This window comes from Peromyscus californicus, unplaced genomic scaffold (genome assembly GCF_007827085.1).
Source record: "Peromyscus californicus insignis strain IS unplaced genomic scaffold, ASM782708v3 Scaffold_6__1_contigs__length_162567912, whole genome shotgun sequence".
NCBI classification, from domain to species: domain Eukaryota; kingdom Metazoa; phylum Chordata; class Mammalia; order Rodentia; family Cricetidae; genus Peromyscus; species Peromyscus californicus.
This window is the reverse complement of record NW_026294584.1, coordinates 136435204-136450514: the sequence shown is the minus strand read 5'-3', so window position 1 is coordinate 136450514 and position 15311 is coordinate 136435204. Positions and strand designations below refer to the sequence as shown.

General features: G+C 53.6%; 1 protein-coding gene across 5 annotated transcripts in view; it reads left to right on the top strand.

The window, feature by feature from the left end:
* Iqsec3 (IQ motif and Sec7 domain ArfGEF 3) overlaps window positions 1-12474 on the top strand; it is a 96716-nt gene extending 84242 nt beyond the window's left edge. For 2 of the 5 annotated variants that reach the window (XM_052721007.1, XM_052721012.1), the window contains 5 exons: window positions 981-1080; window positions 1203-1364; window positions 3592-3684; window positions 5398-5447; window positions 8934-12474. In XM_052721007.1, the coding sequence (XP_052576967.1) occupies window positions 981-1080; window positions 1203-1364; window positions 3592-3684; window positions 5398-5447; window positions 8934-9395 (867 nt within the window). In that variant the 3' untranslated portion in view covers window positions 9396-12474. Of the gene's footprint in view, window positions 1-980; window positions 1081-1202; window positions 1365-3591; window positions 3685-5397; window positions 5448-5534; window positions 5624-8933 lie in introns of those variants that run through there. The other 3 variants (XM_052721008.1, XM_052721009.1, XM_052721011.1) reach the window with 3 other exon arrangements.
* The last annotated feature ends 2837 nt before the right edge of the window (window positions 12475-15311 follow it).

Sequence of the window (15311 nt, the reverse complement as noted above, 5' to 3'; positions counted from 1 at the left end):
CTTCTTCTCTGGGCATGGTCACTTCCATCTCTTCAAGCAGATCTCTAATTGAATGTGGCCTTCCCGGGTGGCCTCTTGCTCAAGCAAGGCAGTCTGCCCAAGCGCTTCCTATTTCTAATCCCATTTTACTTTCTTCAAAGCATTTCCAAGTTTCTGAAATTACCTCATTTGTTCCTTACTTCGCTTTCATTTTGTTGGGTGGGTAGAGAGGTTTTTCTCCTTAACTGTGTTCCTCCACCATCCCATGAGCCCCTTGAGGGAAGAGCTTTCTGTCACATCTATTCCTCCACACCCCTCTGTGCCTTGCTCATCAGAGGTACTAAATAAAATATAAGTTTATATATTTGAGCAACTGGTGAACTGATCTCTCATTTTAGGCAGAAACAAAAGTTGAATATAAAAAAAAAAAAAAGAAAAGGAAAACAGATGAATGAGACCATATCCAATCAGAGGAGTGCTATGACATCTATCCCGTGGAGAGGCACAGAGAGACTGGGTTGCAGGGGAGACTTGGGGGGCTGCCTTAGTTTGTGGGTTTAAATGGGATTTGGAGAGGAAGCTTTCTCTAAGGAGCATTCTGTGTTAACCTAAATAATGAGAGTAATCTGGCCGTGCAGGAAGCTGCCCAGGGAGTTTTAGAAAGGGAAAGGCTCTGATAGGACTGAGCCAGGCTGCTTCGAGCTACAAAAAGAGAGGACAGTGTAATGCCAACATAAAGCCAGCACGGGACAGAGGCTGGACCTGGGAGGACTTACAGGCCAGGGCTTCTAATGTAGAAGTAATGCGCTCGGGTGGGTTTTAAGCAGGGAAGGCACATATGCATTGTGCCAGGTGTGTGTGGGGTGACTGTATCTGATGTGCATAGGTGTGCATCTTTGTGTATTGACGGTGTTCACAATGTCTGTGGGTGTTGGTGCCTGCCTGTGTGCACACCTATTTACAGGAGCCCCCTCATCTGTTTCTGTTCCTCCCCTGGGTAGATTCTCAAGCTGTGCCCAAAGAAGAAGAGCTCCTTCACATACACCTTCTGCAAGGCAGTCGGCCTCTTAGGCATGCGGTTCCACCTCTTTGAGAATGAGTGTGAGTCCCGGGGCCGGGAGAGTGGGAGCTTCCCCTGAACCCTAGTCTTCCCGGCACCTGGCTGCCCGAGCCTCCCTCAACCTCCCTCTTGTGCTCACTGCTGGGGTGTGGCTGGATTCCAGATTACTCCCACGGCATCACGCTGGCAACTCCACTTGCGGGCTCTGAGAAGAAGCAGGTATTGCATTTCTGCGCCCTGGGCTCCGACGAGATGCAGAAGTTTGTGGAGGACCTGAAGGAGTCAATTGCTGAAGTGACAGAGCTGGAGCAGATCCGGATAGAGTGTAAGGACGGGCCCCAGTTCCTAAGGCAGAAGGGATGGGGTCCCTCTGCCTCCTGGGAACCACCATGCCTGCTGTGCCCCAGCCTGAGCCCACTCCCACCCCTTGGACTCCTAACCCCGCTGCAACATCCCATCCCAATGTGGGGTTGCTCCACAATTAAATTAAGCCCTACCTCCCCAAGTATACACATGTGTTTGCATGTCTGTCAGCCATGTGGGGTACACAAGGGCCTTTCTCACCTAGAACACTGCTGCATTGGCCAGAGCAGCCAAGAGAGCCGAGGAAGGTGTCCATGACACCGAGGGGCAAGGTGGTTCAGCTATATTCTGCTTACATTCTCAGGGGCCTTCTAGTTTTGTCCCCTTTGAGAAGTGGCCAGTGCTAACACTGATGGCATATGCAGTTGAGTCTGAGGCTTAGCCTTGTGGTCTTTCTACTATGAGACTGAAATAAGAGGTTCTGTGTCTAATCTCCTAAGAAAATACTCAAAATTGGGCTCAAATGAAACCCAGAGCACAGGAAGCTCCTTGGCAAGGGGGTGGTAGTCTTCGGGTACATGCTGGTTTTGTACAACGTTGGTTTGTTTGGACTCAGGAGTACCACAAATAGACTCTTGTCAGGGGTCGGGCTAGTTGCACAGAGAACCCAGTGTGGCTATTTGTTCTTGAACATTCTCAAGGGTGTGTCTTGAAATGGATTTACTTTTCTCCTGATCGGAATGTCGCAGCAAATGGACCCAAACTGCTTAGAGAGCCACTGCCCACCTGGCCTCAGCTGTACCGAGGGAAGGACTTTTGTTCTAGTCCGAGGGCAGCCCAGAAGTCCTTTCTCAAAGCATCCGAGGAGCAGATCTGGTCAGAATCCATCATATCAAGTGGGAGAGAAAACAGCTTCCTCAGCTGACTGGGGGACACGAAAGCTGGCTGGAAAGCAGGCAGAGGGCTAGTTCTCAGTCCTCAGGTGAAGAGAAGGTGGGGTGACAGAGGATGACAGAAGAGGGCTGGCCATTGAGGCGGGCAGGAGAGGAAAGGAGTCAGTAAGGAGGCGAACGGAAGTAGCCACAAGTAGCCACCATTTAAGTTCCCGCTATACACCTGGAACTGGACAGGTGTCAGGGCCCATCATTTAATTCCTACGACTTCCCATGTATCCAAACTGTTCTCTTCCTCTTACAAGCAGGGAAACTGAGACCAGCAGAGCTTTAAAAGGGAGTCCAGGTTCTCACAGTGAGAGACAATGAGCATCACACCCAGGCTCTTTAGACTCATGTGTAATTACGGCACTAATTCCTCCAAAGCCAGAAGGGCCCTCCTGGGCCAGCAAGCAGCTAACTCAGGAAGAACGCACTGACGTGATGGATGGTGTGGTTCTGGCACCAAGGACAAACTGCTGGTCTGGACGCTTACTGTTCAGTATCCCTGGATCCTAGACAGCCAGAGAAACAGCAAATGGAACCCAAGTGGATAGTTTTAATAAAGGCAACTTGAGTCATGTCCCATGGAGCCAAGAAACTGAGAGAACACTTTAATAACACCTGTCAAATCTACATGGATGGCAACGAGCAGTTCCCTGGAGCCACTGGGAGAATAAACTGGATAGTTGGTGGAGGAGAGAGGCTCCCGTGGAGGGCCGACTGGGACATGTGTCCCGGCCGCACAGGCTATGCAGTCTACCCCCTGGGAGGGCACTGAGCACTCTGCAGGAAGCTCAGCATCTGGAGTAGGGAGGGGGCAATCCTTCTAGGTGCACATGGATGGACTAGACGTCACTAACTGTGTCTGGGGACCGCATGCTGCATTTTCTTGCACACTGTCCTACTGCTAATGCGTGGAACACTCGCCCAAGCCAGGGCCTTGTTCTGTGTGTTTTTCCTCAGGTAATCTCCCTAATGGCATTGGGCCCAGCTGTCTCCTCAAACAAGGCAGAGTAGGCTAGGTAACATGCCTAAGAACCATCAGTCCAGGGTGTCAACTCGAGCTGTCTGCCTCCCTGTCCCACACGAATCCCTCAGGGCCCCTCTGGCAGTTAAGCCAATCTGGCCATCACCGCTCACAGATATGGTGCCCGGAGAGATTTAACTGGTTCTCAATGCTCAAGCCCAGCCCGAAGTCCCCGGCAGAGTGGGCAGGAAGGGGCTCTCCTCCCTCCTCCCGCTGTCCCCATATCCCCTTGCTCACTGGGGGCGGTTATGAGGGACGCTTCTGTTCACAGCATCTCCCTTCCTTAGGGGAACTGGAGAAGCAGCGGGGAACAAAGGTGCTCTCTGTCAGGTCTGCTGGAGCCCAGGGGGACCCACAGTCAAAGCAAGCATCACCCACAGGTGAGACTGGGCTCTGTCCTTACCCGGCCCATGCAGAGGCCACCACAGTCCTGTCCCTGGCTCTGGGGGCTTTGGGTGGGGCATGCTGTTTCTCTAGCTATTTCTTTCCATAGAGGAGCCCCAGGCTTGGGTCTCTAACCCTTAGTCCTAGCTCAGGGTGGAGAAAAGGTGACAAAGAAATATATCCAGTTTGTAAACTGTCCCCAAGAGCAGGGGAAATGTCACTACTTGCCCCTGGAGTCAGGCCAAAAGCCCTGATGTCCTGGCTTCAATCCAAATGAGCCTCAAACTCTGTTTCTTAAGTGGTTTCTTCAGATGAAATTTCCCCACTAGCGGAGCAGAGTCAGGGTGAGCTTAGGACTCAGTATTCCCTCAGCTCAACCCTGAGAGCCTGCTTGCCCCAGCCTGACCCTATCCTTTCTGTCAGCTACCTCAGTTTTACCCACTGGCAGAGAGTGTGGGAAGTGGGCTTTGCCCCCCCCCACACACACAACCTCCTCATAAGGAGGTAAAATTAGAAGAAAAACAGGAGATATCCAGAAACCCCATACACAGCTCGGGCATTAGTTTACCCACTCAGTCTCACACCCCACACTCCAAGTTTATAGCATAAGCACTGAGCATCCATAGGCACAGGGCAGCTCCTTGAGCTAGGAACACAGTGGGCTCCTACAGTCCCGAGTCCCCCCCACACATACACACACACACACACCTCTACAGCTAATTCTAATGTCACATTAGGGGTAGACCGCCTCCCAGGGACTGACTGAACCAGCCAAGACAGGCCATTCCCTTTCCCAGCAAGGTTTCAGGCTCTGCTGTGGAAAGCATCTCTCTGAGTTATCATCTACAGGTTGCCATAACTCTCCACCCACCTAACCCAATAGCCCCCTTTTACTTCTTAAGGACTCGGATGTCAGGCCACTGCCTGAATTTTACCCCCATTTCTCTGCTGAGATTATTCATCCTTCCAGCTTCTCTTGGGGGAGCTGCACGCCCCTGTCAGATCTGGGTGTGTATCTCCGGGGTCTTGCCGTGGTGCCCTGGACTGTGCAGTTTCCTCTGTACCTTGGGAAGCAGAGGGTTGAAAACTGCCACTCTGGTGATGGGGAGTGAGAAACTCAAGGGTTAAGCTTCAGAAGACCTTAGCCAAGAAGAGTCATCAAGCTATTCCTGGGGGTCCACAGGGTCCCGGATGCATACCAGGTGGCAAGAAGCTGTCATCCCTAATTATAAGCTGTCAACAGCTCCACGGGTGGCAAGCACTGTGGTGGCCATGCTGTGGCCTTTAGATCCTCAGAACTGCACAGACCCTCGAAGGTGTAGTGACCACAGCAAATGGCAGCCCCGCCTTCAAGGGACCTATGGTGGAAGGAGGGACATTTACATGGTGCCCACCAATCAGGGCCCATCATATTGGCAAGGGTTGGACTGGGAGAAAATGACTCCCGAGGGCAACTGTCAGAATTCCAGAGGCCTCCTTGTCTGTGGCGGCCCAGAGGTGCAGCATGCTACCCCAAGTCACACAGTTACTAAGTGACTCCTGATATCCAGCCTGCTCTGGCGGGCAGCACCCCGCGGAGTGTGTGTGGCACCCACACTCGTGCTGCCCACACCACTAGGGGCAGAGGCGTTGGGTGGGGGGGAGGAGGAGGGCCGAGGGTTCCCGGCAGGACCGGTGGAGAATGAGCCCTGTGCTGTTTGCATTCAAAGCCAAAAGGGAAGCCATGGCAGGAGAGCGAGCGGCGGAGAGCTCGGGGGAGGTAAGTGGAGGCCTGGTGACATCCAGGTGAGTGACCCTGTGACCCCCTTGTCCCTCTTCTCACTGTCTCTGTTGTTTCTCTTCTCAGGTATTAATCAATGCCTCCCCAGCCCGACTCACCATTTTACCAATTTCAAGAGATACAATTAAAAGTTACTGCTAGCATGGGTAACGCCACTCTTCCAGCGCCTAGTTAAGCCACAAGCACTGCCAAACTGCTCCCCCGCCAGCCAACCCGGCCCACTGCCCTCCGGGGCCGAGCTCCCAGCCCAGCCCCGGGGAGATGAACCCACAAAACTCTGTGGCTCTCCCTTCCACGCTCTTTGCACACCCATTTCCCTAACACACTGCTCACTACCCCCCAAATACGTGCTGCATCAGAGGCTCAATGGTCCATTTCTAAGCCCTCCCATCCCCTTAGCAGGGAGCCTGAACTCCCTCCCAAAGTCCTCCCTAAAGTCAAGTCCTCCATGATCACCCCTAGGGACATTTGGATACCTTCTGGGTAAACTGGAGGGGTGGGATTGAGACCGTGAGAAGGACTTTTTCCCTGGAGCACTAGTCTCTGGAAAGCTGGCCATGGCGTGGGGGTGAGCACAGGAGAAAGAGCGGCAGAGCGGGGCTGAGATGCCTCAGTTTCTCCTGGGAGATGAGCTGATAAAGCTGAAGACCCTCCTCACTGGAGGAAAGGCTGCCATCTCCAAGCCACAAGGGAAAGGAACCTAGAATAGCTGGCTTCTGCCAGACCCAAAGCAGCCCCTAGAGGCAGCATACACTGCCTCCCATTCAGACCCTCTCCATGGCTGCCAGGCCTTGAGGACCACCAGCTGCTCATAGGCAGTCCTCTCCCACACCCTCTAGCAGGAGAGTTCCCCTAGCTGTGAGGGAGAAGCCCACCCAGCTGCCTGCCAAGCCCTGGGGAGCCACAGGATACCTGGGAGTTCAGTTTCTCTCTGTCCCGCACCCCACCCCTCACGTGTTTCTGGAGGAGGCACCTTTACCCGGAGGAGCTTCCCGCCCCAGCAGCTGACCAGCCCCCAGGGTGGGTATTCCATCCCCTGCCCTGCGCCCGCATCTTCCCGCAGCTGCCCATTCTCAGCCTTGCAGATAACCCTAGCCACCAACCCTCCAGCGCATCCTCCCGGCGGGGCTACCCAGGGAGGACAAGCCATAGGATGCCCCTCTTCCCTCCTACCTGCCCAAAGGGGTCACACGGCTATCTGCAAGGCTGCCCCCGCCCCTCCAGCTAGCTCCAGGGATCCTGCCAGCCTCTGCTCCCCTAAGCAGAGGGAGATCTGGCCACCCCATAGCCTCTCAGCTTAGCCCTAGCTCCCTCTCCTCCGGCACTGCTTAGCCAAGCCCCTATGGCAGGCACTCCTCCATCTTCTCCGAGCTATTCTGACTGCTACCCATGTTCATTCTCTCTCTCTCTCTCTCTCTCTCTCTCTCTCTCTCTCTCTCTCTCTCTCTCTCTCTCTCTCTCTGAGGCTTTTCACTTACTGGGTCTTAAAGGATCTGGGCTGGGGTGGGACTGACATGCAGATGGAGGGGAGCAGAGACTGTGTGCAGGCAGAAGGTGAGGACTACTTAGGAGCAATTGGGGAGGAAGGAGAAGGGAGGCTGGCCGGCCCTAAATTGGGTAGCCCAGCACTGGTGCACCAGGCACAGGGTACCTGTGGTAGGGACTGGAAGGCAGGGAGGGTGAGCCTGGTCAGGCTGTCTCAGGCCACTTCTGGAGAACTGTTCCGAGTAGGTATGAGGTTAGCCTGTGCCTTGCATTAGCAGTGGTGACATGGGCCTTCTGCCTATAACACCCCCAGATAGGACGGAGACACTGGCCATGCCCTCTGTAGGCTGTGTGTCTCAACAGCAAGGCACTCTGGACACCTCGTCCAGGGTGATTTCAGGCCTGGGCAATGCTGCTGAGATGGGGAGTGAAGGTGGAGAGAAAAAGCCCCATGGAAGCTGACGATGGTGCTTGGGCTTGCGAAGCTTGAGGGGCACAAGTCTAGGGAAGAGATCTCTGAAGTTATACCTTTAGGCAATAAACAGGACTGGTAAATGCTGCTCTGGGCCTCTGACGGAGTGTGAGCTGTCCTGGCCCAGGCCTAGAATAAGGTCCTCTCTCCTGTGACCTCAGCATCCCCGCTCTGTGCCTTGAGGAGTTGGCCCTACAAGGTGGCACTTGGGAAAAGACAGGTCCTGTAGAAAGGATCTTCAGAGAGAAGCGTCCCAGCCACCCCTGGAAGGCCCATGTGTTTGGAGAGGATGGTGGTGTCATAACTACCAGCTAGGGAGATGGGGGGTGGGGTAGAGGAGGATGAAGAATGAAATCTTTCTCCTCCGCTTCTGCCCACTTCCTCTACCTCTTCTGCTAGTAGGAAGGAGCTAGATGCGTTTCTGCTCCCAGGCCTATCTATGGGAGCCTTTCATGAGTGAAATGTCTCAGATGCAGGTTCCAGGGGGACAGACTGTTGTAGGGTAAGGACTTTATTAGAAGAGTTATTGACACTCTGGACAGAGACAGATGAACAAGAGTGTAGTGGGGCTCTAAGGAGAGGCCCCAGCACCAGAGATAGACCACGAATGGGAGTCTGAAGAGAGGAATCAGGGCCCACATGGCACAAGTAGGGGTCTCTTATCAGAGCCATCTGAAGAGGCATGGGTCTGCCACCAGGCTCTCTGAAGTCAAGGGTGTGTGACCATCAATACCCCCTTTGATGTTAATGTACTTCTCTGGGGACTCAGAGGCAATGCCCTCAGTGGGCACCTCTCAGTGTCTGTGGGAGGGAAACGCTGCTGCTGCAGGTACTTGGTCTGGGCAGCAACCCTGGTCTCAACTCTAACATCACATTCTTACGATGAGTCTGTCTGGGCCACCTGCTCCTGACCCATGCAAGGAGCCAAGATGGGGGCTCTCCATCTCTGCCTGTCACATGCAGAGCTAACCAAGACCAGGTGGGAAAGGAAGTGATGGGGACTTAACTCTGCCCTTGACGGTCTCAGCAGCTCTCAAACACAGGGGCCATGGCCTTAGGGGGTGTAGGAAGAAAGGTCAGGTTCGCAGGACCCCTTCAAGGTCCCCTGGCATCCTGGGCACAGGCACCTTGATGGCAGTTTAAATGATGAGGCTTCCTCCTTAATCACACCGAAGGCCACTAGGAGGATGGCCCTGTTTCTCAAGCTCAGGGGGTAGAGAGTACCTAGGGAGTTTTCCCTGCAGAACCATCTTACAGATGATGAGCCTGGGGTCTGGAGAACCATGGCTGTCATAGGCAGTCTCCATACTACCACGAAGAGTAGTTTTAGAAGCAGTTTCCTGTGGGTGGACAGACCAGCATGGGGTCTATGCCAGGGTTGAGAGCATCCTATGGACGGTAAGGGCAGGAGAGGTCTGAAGGGAGGCTCCGGGAGGCTTGGTTGGCCAGCCCCAGCAGCTGGGAATTAGTGGTAACATTTCATGCTTCTCTGGCTGTTTCTAAACTAGGTGTCAATTCACAACAGGCTTCAAACGTCCCAGCACAGCCCCAGGTTGGGGGTCGAGAGGGGAGAGCCAGCACCGCCACCAACATCACCACCACCACCGTTGCTGCCAGACCCACAGCCTAGCCCCCTGAGGGAGCAGCCCCCACCGCTGCCGCCGCCGCCACCCACACCCCCAGGCACCCTGGTGCAGTGCCAGCAAATTGTCAAGGTCATTGTCCTGGACAAACCCTGCTTGGCCCGCATGGAGCCCCTGCTGAGCCAGGCGCTGTCCTGCTATGCCTCATCCTCCTCAGATTCCTGTGGCTCCACACCCTTGCGTGGTCCAGGCTCCCCAGTCAAGGTCATCCACCAGCCCCCGCTGCCCCCACCCCCACCCCCGTACAACCACCCTCATCAGTTCTGTCCGCCAGGCTCTCTGCTGCTCCGGCGCCGCTATTCCAGTGGCTCAAGGAGCCTGGTGTAGGCTCTACCCTTAGCACCCCACTATCCCAATGGGCTGTCCTTCAGGAGCTTAGGCTGCCCCCTTGCCGTTCCTCACATCTTGGCATAATGCCTTCCTGGCCACTGATCACTGTTATGGAAAGAGAATGCCCTGGCAAGATGGTTTGCTTGACCCAACCATCCATTGCTAACTTATTGGAGTACCTCACCACAAATATGTAAGCACTTTCTCACTCTTCTAGGGGTCCCACATAGGCAGATGAGCCATGCCTTCTCCTCTGTGTTCACCATGTTCCCCTAACTAGACTATACATTGAAGGAAACGGAAGCCGGGGGGCCGTGGGCTGATAGGCTTGCAATCTTGATCTATTAGCATTCATGCCTTGGGCCAGTGAACAAGAGCAAATGGCTGGACCTGCCAGCGGCACAGCCCAGGGCAGAGGCAGACTACCCCAGCGTAAGGTGTATCTCTAGCCCAGCTGAATAGAAGAAACCTAACCCCGGCTCTCTGGAGGGGCCTTTGTCTGCTGCCCCTGCCATCCAAGCCTGTAGTGAGGAGACAGGTTCTTAGCTCCCTGGGGACGTTGGCTCCCTTCACCATGGCAGCCCTCCTGCCACCATCAGAGAATTCTGAGCTACCCAGAGCCAGGAAAGATCCAAGAAAGAGAAGGGGGCAGGGGATCCAGTTCTGTCTGGGTCAATTCAGCAGCACCCTAGGACTGTGAGATCATGTCTACAAAGTGCACTTTTCGAGACCATTTCTTGGTTCTCTAGCCTCAAGCAACATTCAGCCAATACCAAGTGCACACAGGCAATTATCCATAAACACATGTGAAAGCCGGGTTGGTTACTTCCTTGTGGAACCAGAAGCCAGGGGATGGGGTATGACTTGGCCTGGAATCAGGGCTTCCTCAGGTATGACTCTGCAGCCTCTGTGTACACATACAGACAGGGGGAGGCAGTGAGGTCCTTGTCACTGTGTCACCTCTGCCGCCCTAGCCTTGAAATACTGCCTCCCTGGAAAATGCAGGCTGACTTCCAGCAAGGATGGCGAAGAATTCCTGGACCTTCAAAACAGCACAGCCGAGCCGAGTAGGGCTCATCAACTTTCCAGGCCTACCAGGACCAGAGTCAGCACAGGTGGCCCTGACCCTACAGAGTCCCAGACAGATGAGGTGGCCCCATAGACTACAGGGGTGATGTCATAGGCTGTCACAAGCCAAGCCAGCCTCCTTTGTCCTATGCCAGCATCTATTTCTGGCCTTCCTCGAGATGCTCTCCTAGTCATAGCCTGTTTTTAAGGTTTCCCAAGAGGTGAGAGGCACAGTGGATGCTGCCATGGTTGGGAGTGAGTTGGCTTCTCCTGGTCCCTGCTGTACACAGCCCAAGATTCAGCACTCTGGACCAGATAGGGGGCATCCAGGCTCTTAGAGGAGCCAAATGACCTCATTTCATGTGCAAGCATGTGTGTGCATGCATGTGTGTCTGTATGTGTGTGTGTGCGTGTGTTTTCATCCAGAGGTCATTATGATGTCACCCGGGGAGTTTCTGGCCTTTTCTGTAACTTTTGGCCAATATGCTATCTCCCCAGGGGCTCCCAGCCTGTGTCTTTCTGAGTTGGCTGCTTTGGGCCCCTCTGAAGCACCCATATTTCAGAAAATAATCACAACCTGTCATAGCAGAACAACTGACAGATAGGGTGCGCCACTTAGACGCCTCACCCAGCTGCACCGGGGCAGAAAGGGCTAGACCCCAGAGAGAGCAGAGCTTTGGGTGGGATTGGATGATTGAGAAGGCAGAAAATAGAAGGAAATTTATGACTCATAGGGAGGATGGGAGGTATGAAGGAGTGTGAGTTATGAATGTGTCTAAGTGTGTTTCTGGAGTAGCGGTCATGGCGTGCGTCAAGGGCTGACGAAGAGGGGCATTAGCCCTGGAAGCTCAGTTGCCGTTGCCAAGCCCTGCCTCCTGCTCACATCAGGCTCCAAGCTAACAGCATCCTCTGTCCCTCCCGCCTCAGCTGAAGCCTGGCTTTCCTGATGAGCTCCAGCTCCAGGAGAGATTTGGGGGCTGGCCCACATGTGCTGGCTCTGAGGACCCCAACTCCCAGGCACCATGCCCTTTTCTCCCAGGAGAGCTTTGCCTAAGGTGGTTGTTGTAGTAGCTGACCCAGACGCTGCTGACAGGAGCAAAGTCCAGCACAGGGAGCCACACTGCTTAGGATCACAACCTGGAACAGTCCCGAGCTAGCAGGGCTTGGAGCCCCAGTAGCCCAGGGTCAAGGGCGGGAGCGGGGAGCTGGCCCACCTTACTGGTCAGGTGAATTTAGAGTCCCCAGCCTGTGTTGCATCTCTCCTCTGGTCACCCATCCTGCTAATGGTAGAATTCATCTGTTTCTCCGTCCCCAGAGAACCTGGGAGAAGCCTCCTGCCTCTCCCCATGGCAGCAGCCAGATCAGGGCCACCGGTCTTCCTAAAGGCCCAGAAGGAGGCCCTTGAGACTTCAGCTGTCTCAGAGTTAAGGGAACAGTGGAATGCTGGCTGAGCTCGCAGATCTAATCACCCCAAGATGATTCATCAACTCTCTAGGCCTTACTTTGGGGAGCCTGGGCCCCTCTTCCAATTTATCCATTTGACCCCAACTCCAAAATCAAGTGGGAGGTGGAGCCAGGTTTCCACTTTTAGGCAAACCCACCTCCAAATGCAGGCCCTGTCTTGGCAGCCTTTCCTGGAAACCAGGCTGTCTGTCTTTTCGTCTGCAAAGATGTCTTGCTCCCAAAAATATCTATCGGCCCTGGATCTTTGACCCCCACCCCACCCCACCCCACCCGTCCAGAGCCTGCCAGGATATCTGTTACCCAGGAGAGGTTCCTGATGTCATCTGTCCGTCTCTGCATCAGCTGTCCATCTTCCAGCAGTACCTCTCGTCCCCTGCTCACCCTTCACCAGATGGAGTGACAGCTCTCTGGGGACAGGCAGGGTGGCTGTACTCAGCAACTAATCCAAATGGCAAATATTTTGTAACAAAATAGCCCAGAGGTATTTTATCTGTTCAATTCATAGAGTTTTAGAGATTCTATTGAAATGTGCCACTTGAGCAAACTTGTGCCATTGTTTCTGTCAATCGCAGCGGGGGGCGGGGGGCATGACACACACCTCCTCAAATCTGACTGTCTCCCTTACTAAGGTCCAGAAAGAAGATATACTGACCATCAGCCCTTGGGGATACCCAGCTTCTCTCTGGCCGCAGCAGTCTTACAGCATATGGTGTCTTAGAGTATAAATCCATAAGGAAGCCCTGTCTTAAGAAATTGAGGTCTGGGTGCTAGAAGAGTAGCGACTGGACATCTGATGGGTGGGTACTGAGGCAGCGCTGAGGTAAAAGGTTAGAAAGTTGCTCTGAGAGGGCAACCTGCCTCCACCCCCAGCTAGTACACGTGTGCATTCAGTAGAGAGCAAAGGCTTGAACATCCATGTGTGATTTTCACCAACATTCACACCCAAAGTCTGACACGCAATCCAGGGGATGGCTTGACAAAGCCAGGAGAACAGACTCAGGGGAAGGAATTGTGGGACACCTTGGTGGAAACAGCTACTGAGTGTAAGTGGGGCAGCGTTTGCAACCCCCTCCCGCGTGCTAGGTCCTGCTGGGAGCAGAAAAGGAATCCAAGGCTCTGGGAAGAGCAAGACAACAACCAAGTAATGGTTATAAGATGGGTTCAGAGATGGCCACAATGGCATACTCCTGTAATCCCAGCACACAGGAGGCTGAGGCAGGAGGGTCACCTTGAGTTTGAGACCTACCTGGAATGCATAGTGAGTTCCTTGCTAGCCGGAAATCCATACCAAGATACTGTATCAAGGCCACAAACAAAAGATGTGTGTAGGAGGCCGGAATGAGAGCTGAGGGAGAAGGACTTGAGTGCCTATTCACAGTCAAAGAGCTCGGCTCCGTGGACAAGGCAGGAGGTCTTAGGGTGCATCCTCCTGGCAGGGCCAGAGGAAGGGCCTCAGTCATGCACCAGAGAATCTCCTCTGAGGAGGAAAATGATTGGCACCTGCAAAGAGAATGCCCAGCTTCCCAGGTGACCAGAATTCTGAAGACCCAGACATCTGAAGACCCAGACATCTAAACAGCTCTACAGGCTGGCTCCATGGTCCTCTATTAAAACCTTTGGGAACATAACTTCATCCTTCCCCAGGAAGTGGGAAATTCCAGAAGCAGCAGATACCAGCTTGGACCTGTCCCATCCTGGGAATTTTCTGACCCAGAAAGCTGAAGCCTGGCCCCTTGAGAGCATCCATAAGGGGTTCAGCTGGGACTAGGCCTGGGAGAGGGCCTAAGGCCAAGAGGACCCCAGGACCAATGATGCAAGCAGGCTAGCCGGCAGCTCCATTCTCCCAACATTCTGGCCCCTGCCCTGTGGTGCAGGAGAAAGGGCACCCTTCAGAAAGAAAGGGAAACCAGAATGTTCTAATAGAGCCTCTGTGTGCATCTGCCGTAGGTCAATGCCTGTGATGGCACACTTTGTAGATGGAGGAGTCACGTGTTGGTGATTGACTTAGAAATTTTCCAGGGGTCCCAGAGTTTATGGGATTCTGACTGAGAGCATTGGGCCAGAATAAGAGGCTGGCGCCAGAGTAGGTGAATTAAACAATCAGCTCGTACCCAGCTGACAGGCAGTGGGTGGGAGGAAAACGCATCACCACAGGAAAAGCTCTTCTCTCAAGGCCACACAAGGGAAATCTCGCAGCAACAAGAAATGTCCAGCTGTATCTACACAGTGTGGTGACAGGCAAGGGTGATGTGGACCCGTGTTAAACTGAGTGTTCGAGGAGAGGCTGTCTAAGGAGGGCAGTTCCTTTTGGTCGGGGCCAGAGAAACAGCCTGAAACCACATCTGCAGGGCAGGGTAGACATACCTTTTTGAGGTAGAAGCCAAGGTAATGTGACAGAGGACTAGGTCCTGATATATAAATTTACCTACATTGAAAAAAATCCACTAAGGTGTAAACATGAAACAATAACAAAACAAAACAAACAACAACAACAACAAAAAAAAAAAACCCACCACCCCTCACTAAGGAAATTAAAAAAAAAAAAAAAAAAAAAAAAAAAGGCCTTTCTAGAATATCCAGGTCAGATGATTGCCAGAAACCCAAACCAACAAAGGAAGGGCCTGAAGGTGGGCGGGCAGCTAGCTTTGGGGAAGCAAAACTAGGAAATGAGCACACTGTGGGACTCAGCTGCCTCTGTGGGCCTGGGAGGCAGACACTATGGGGTGAGGCCCAGCCAGAGCCGGATGCGTTTGCATGACTCTGACACCTGATGAGAGAGTTTCCTCAGGAAAGCAGCTCTGCTCTGTCTCCCCAGCGCTCTGACACTCAGATGACCACGGCCATTCTCTCTGGCTAATCAGTCTGCCAAGTCCTGTGTTCACTGAGTCCTTTCATCCACCACCCACCAACTCCTTCCTCTGACCCACTGGCTCATATGGCAGATGAGGTTCTAGCTGTGGATGAGGAGAGAGGGGACACTGTGAGAACAGCCCATCCCAGGGCACACACATGACTATCTGAAGCAAGGTCCATTCCACATCTCTCCAAGCTGTTCTCTGAGAGGACTGAGGCCCACCAGAGCCCAGGAGCCAAAGCATGGCCATGTTCTTTACCATTGCCCTGTTCTTCCAAGGTAGGCGACCAGGCCTAGAACTAGCGCCCCCCCCCCCCCCGCCCTGGGAAGCAAGGAGGTTAAATTATCAGGGATGGGCCGGGCAGTGGTGGCGCACGCCTTTAATCCCAGCACTCGGGAGGCAGAGCCAGGCGGATCTCTGTGAGTTCGAGGCCAGCCTGGACTACCAAGTGAGTTCCAGGAAAGGCGCAAAGCTACACAGAGAAACCCTGTCTCGAAAAACCAAAAAAAAAAAAAAAAAAAAAAAA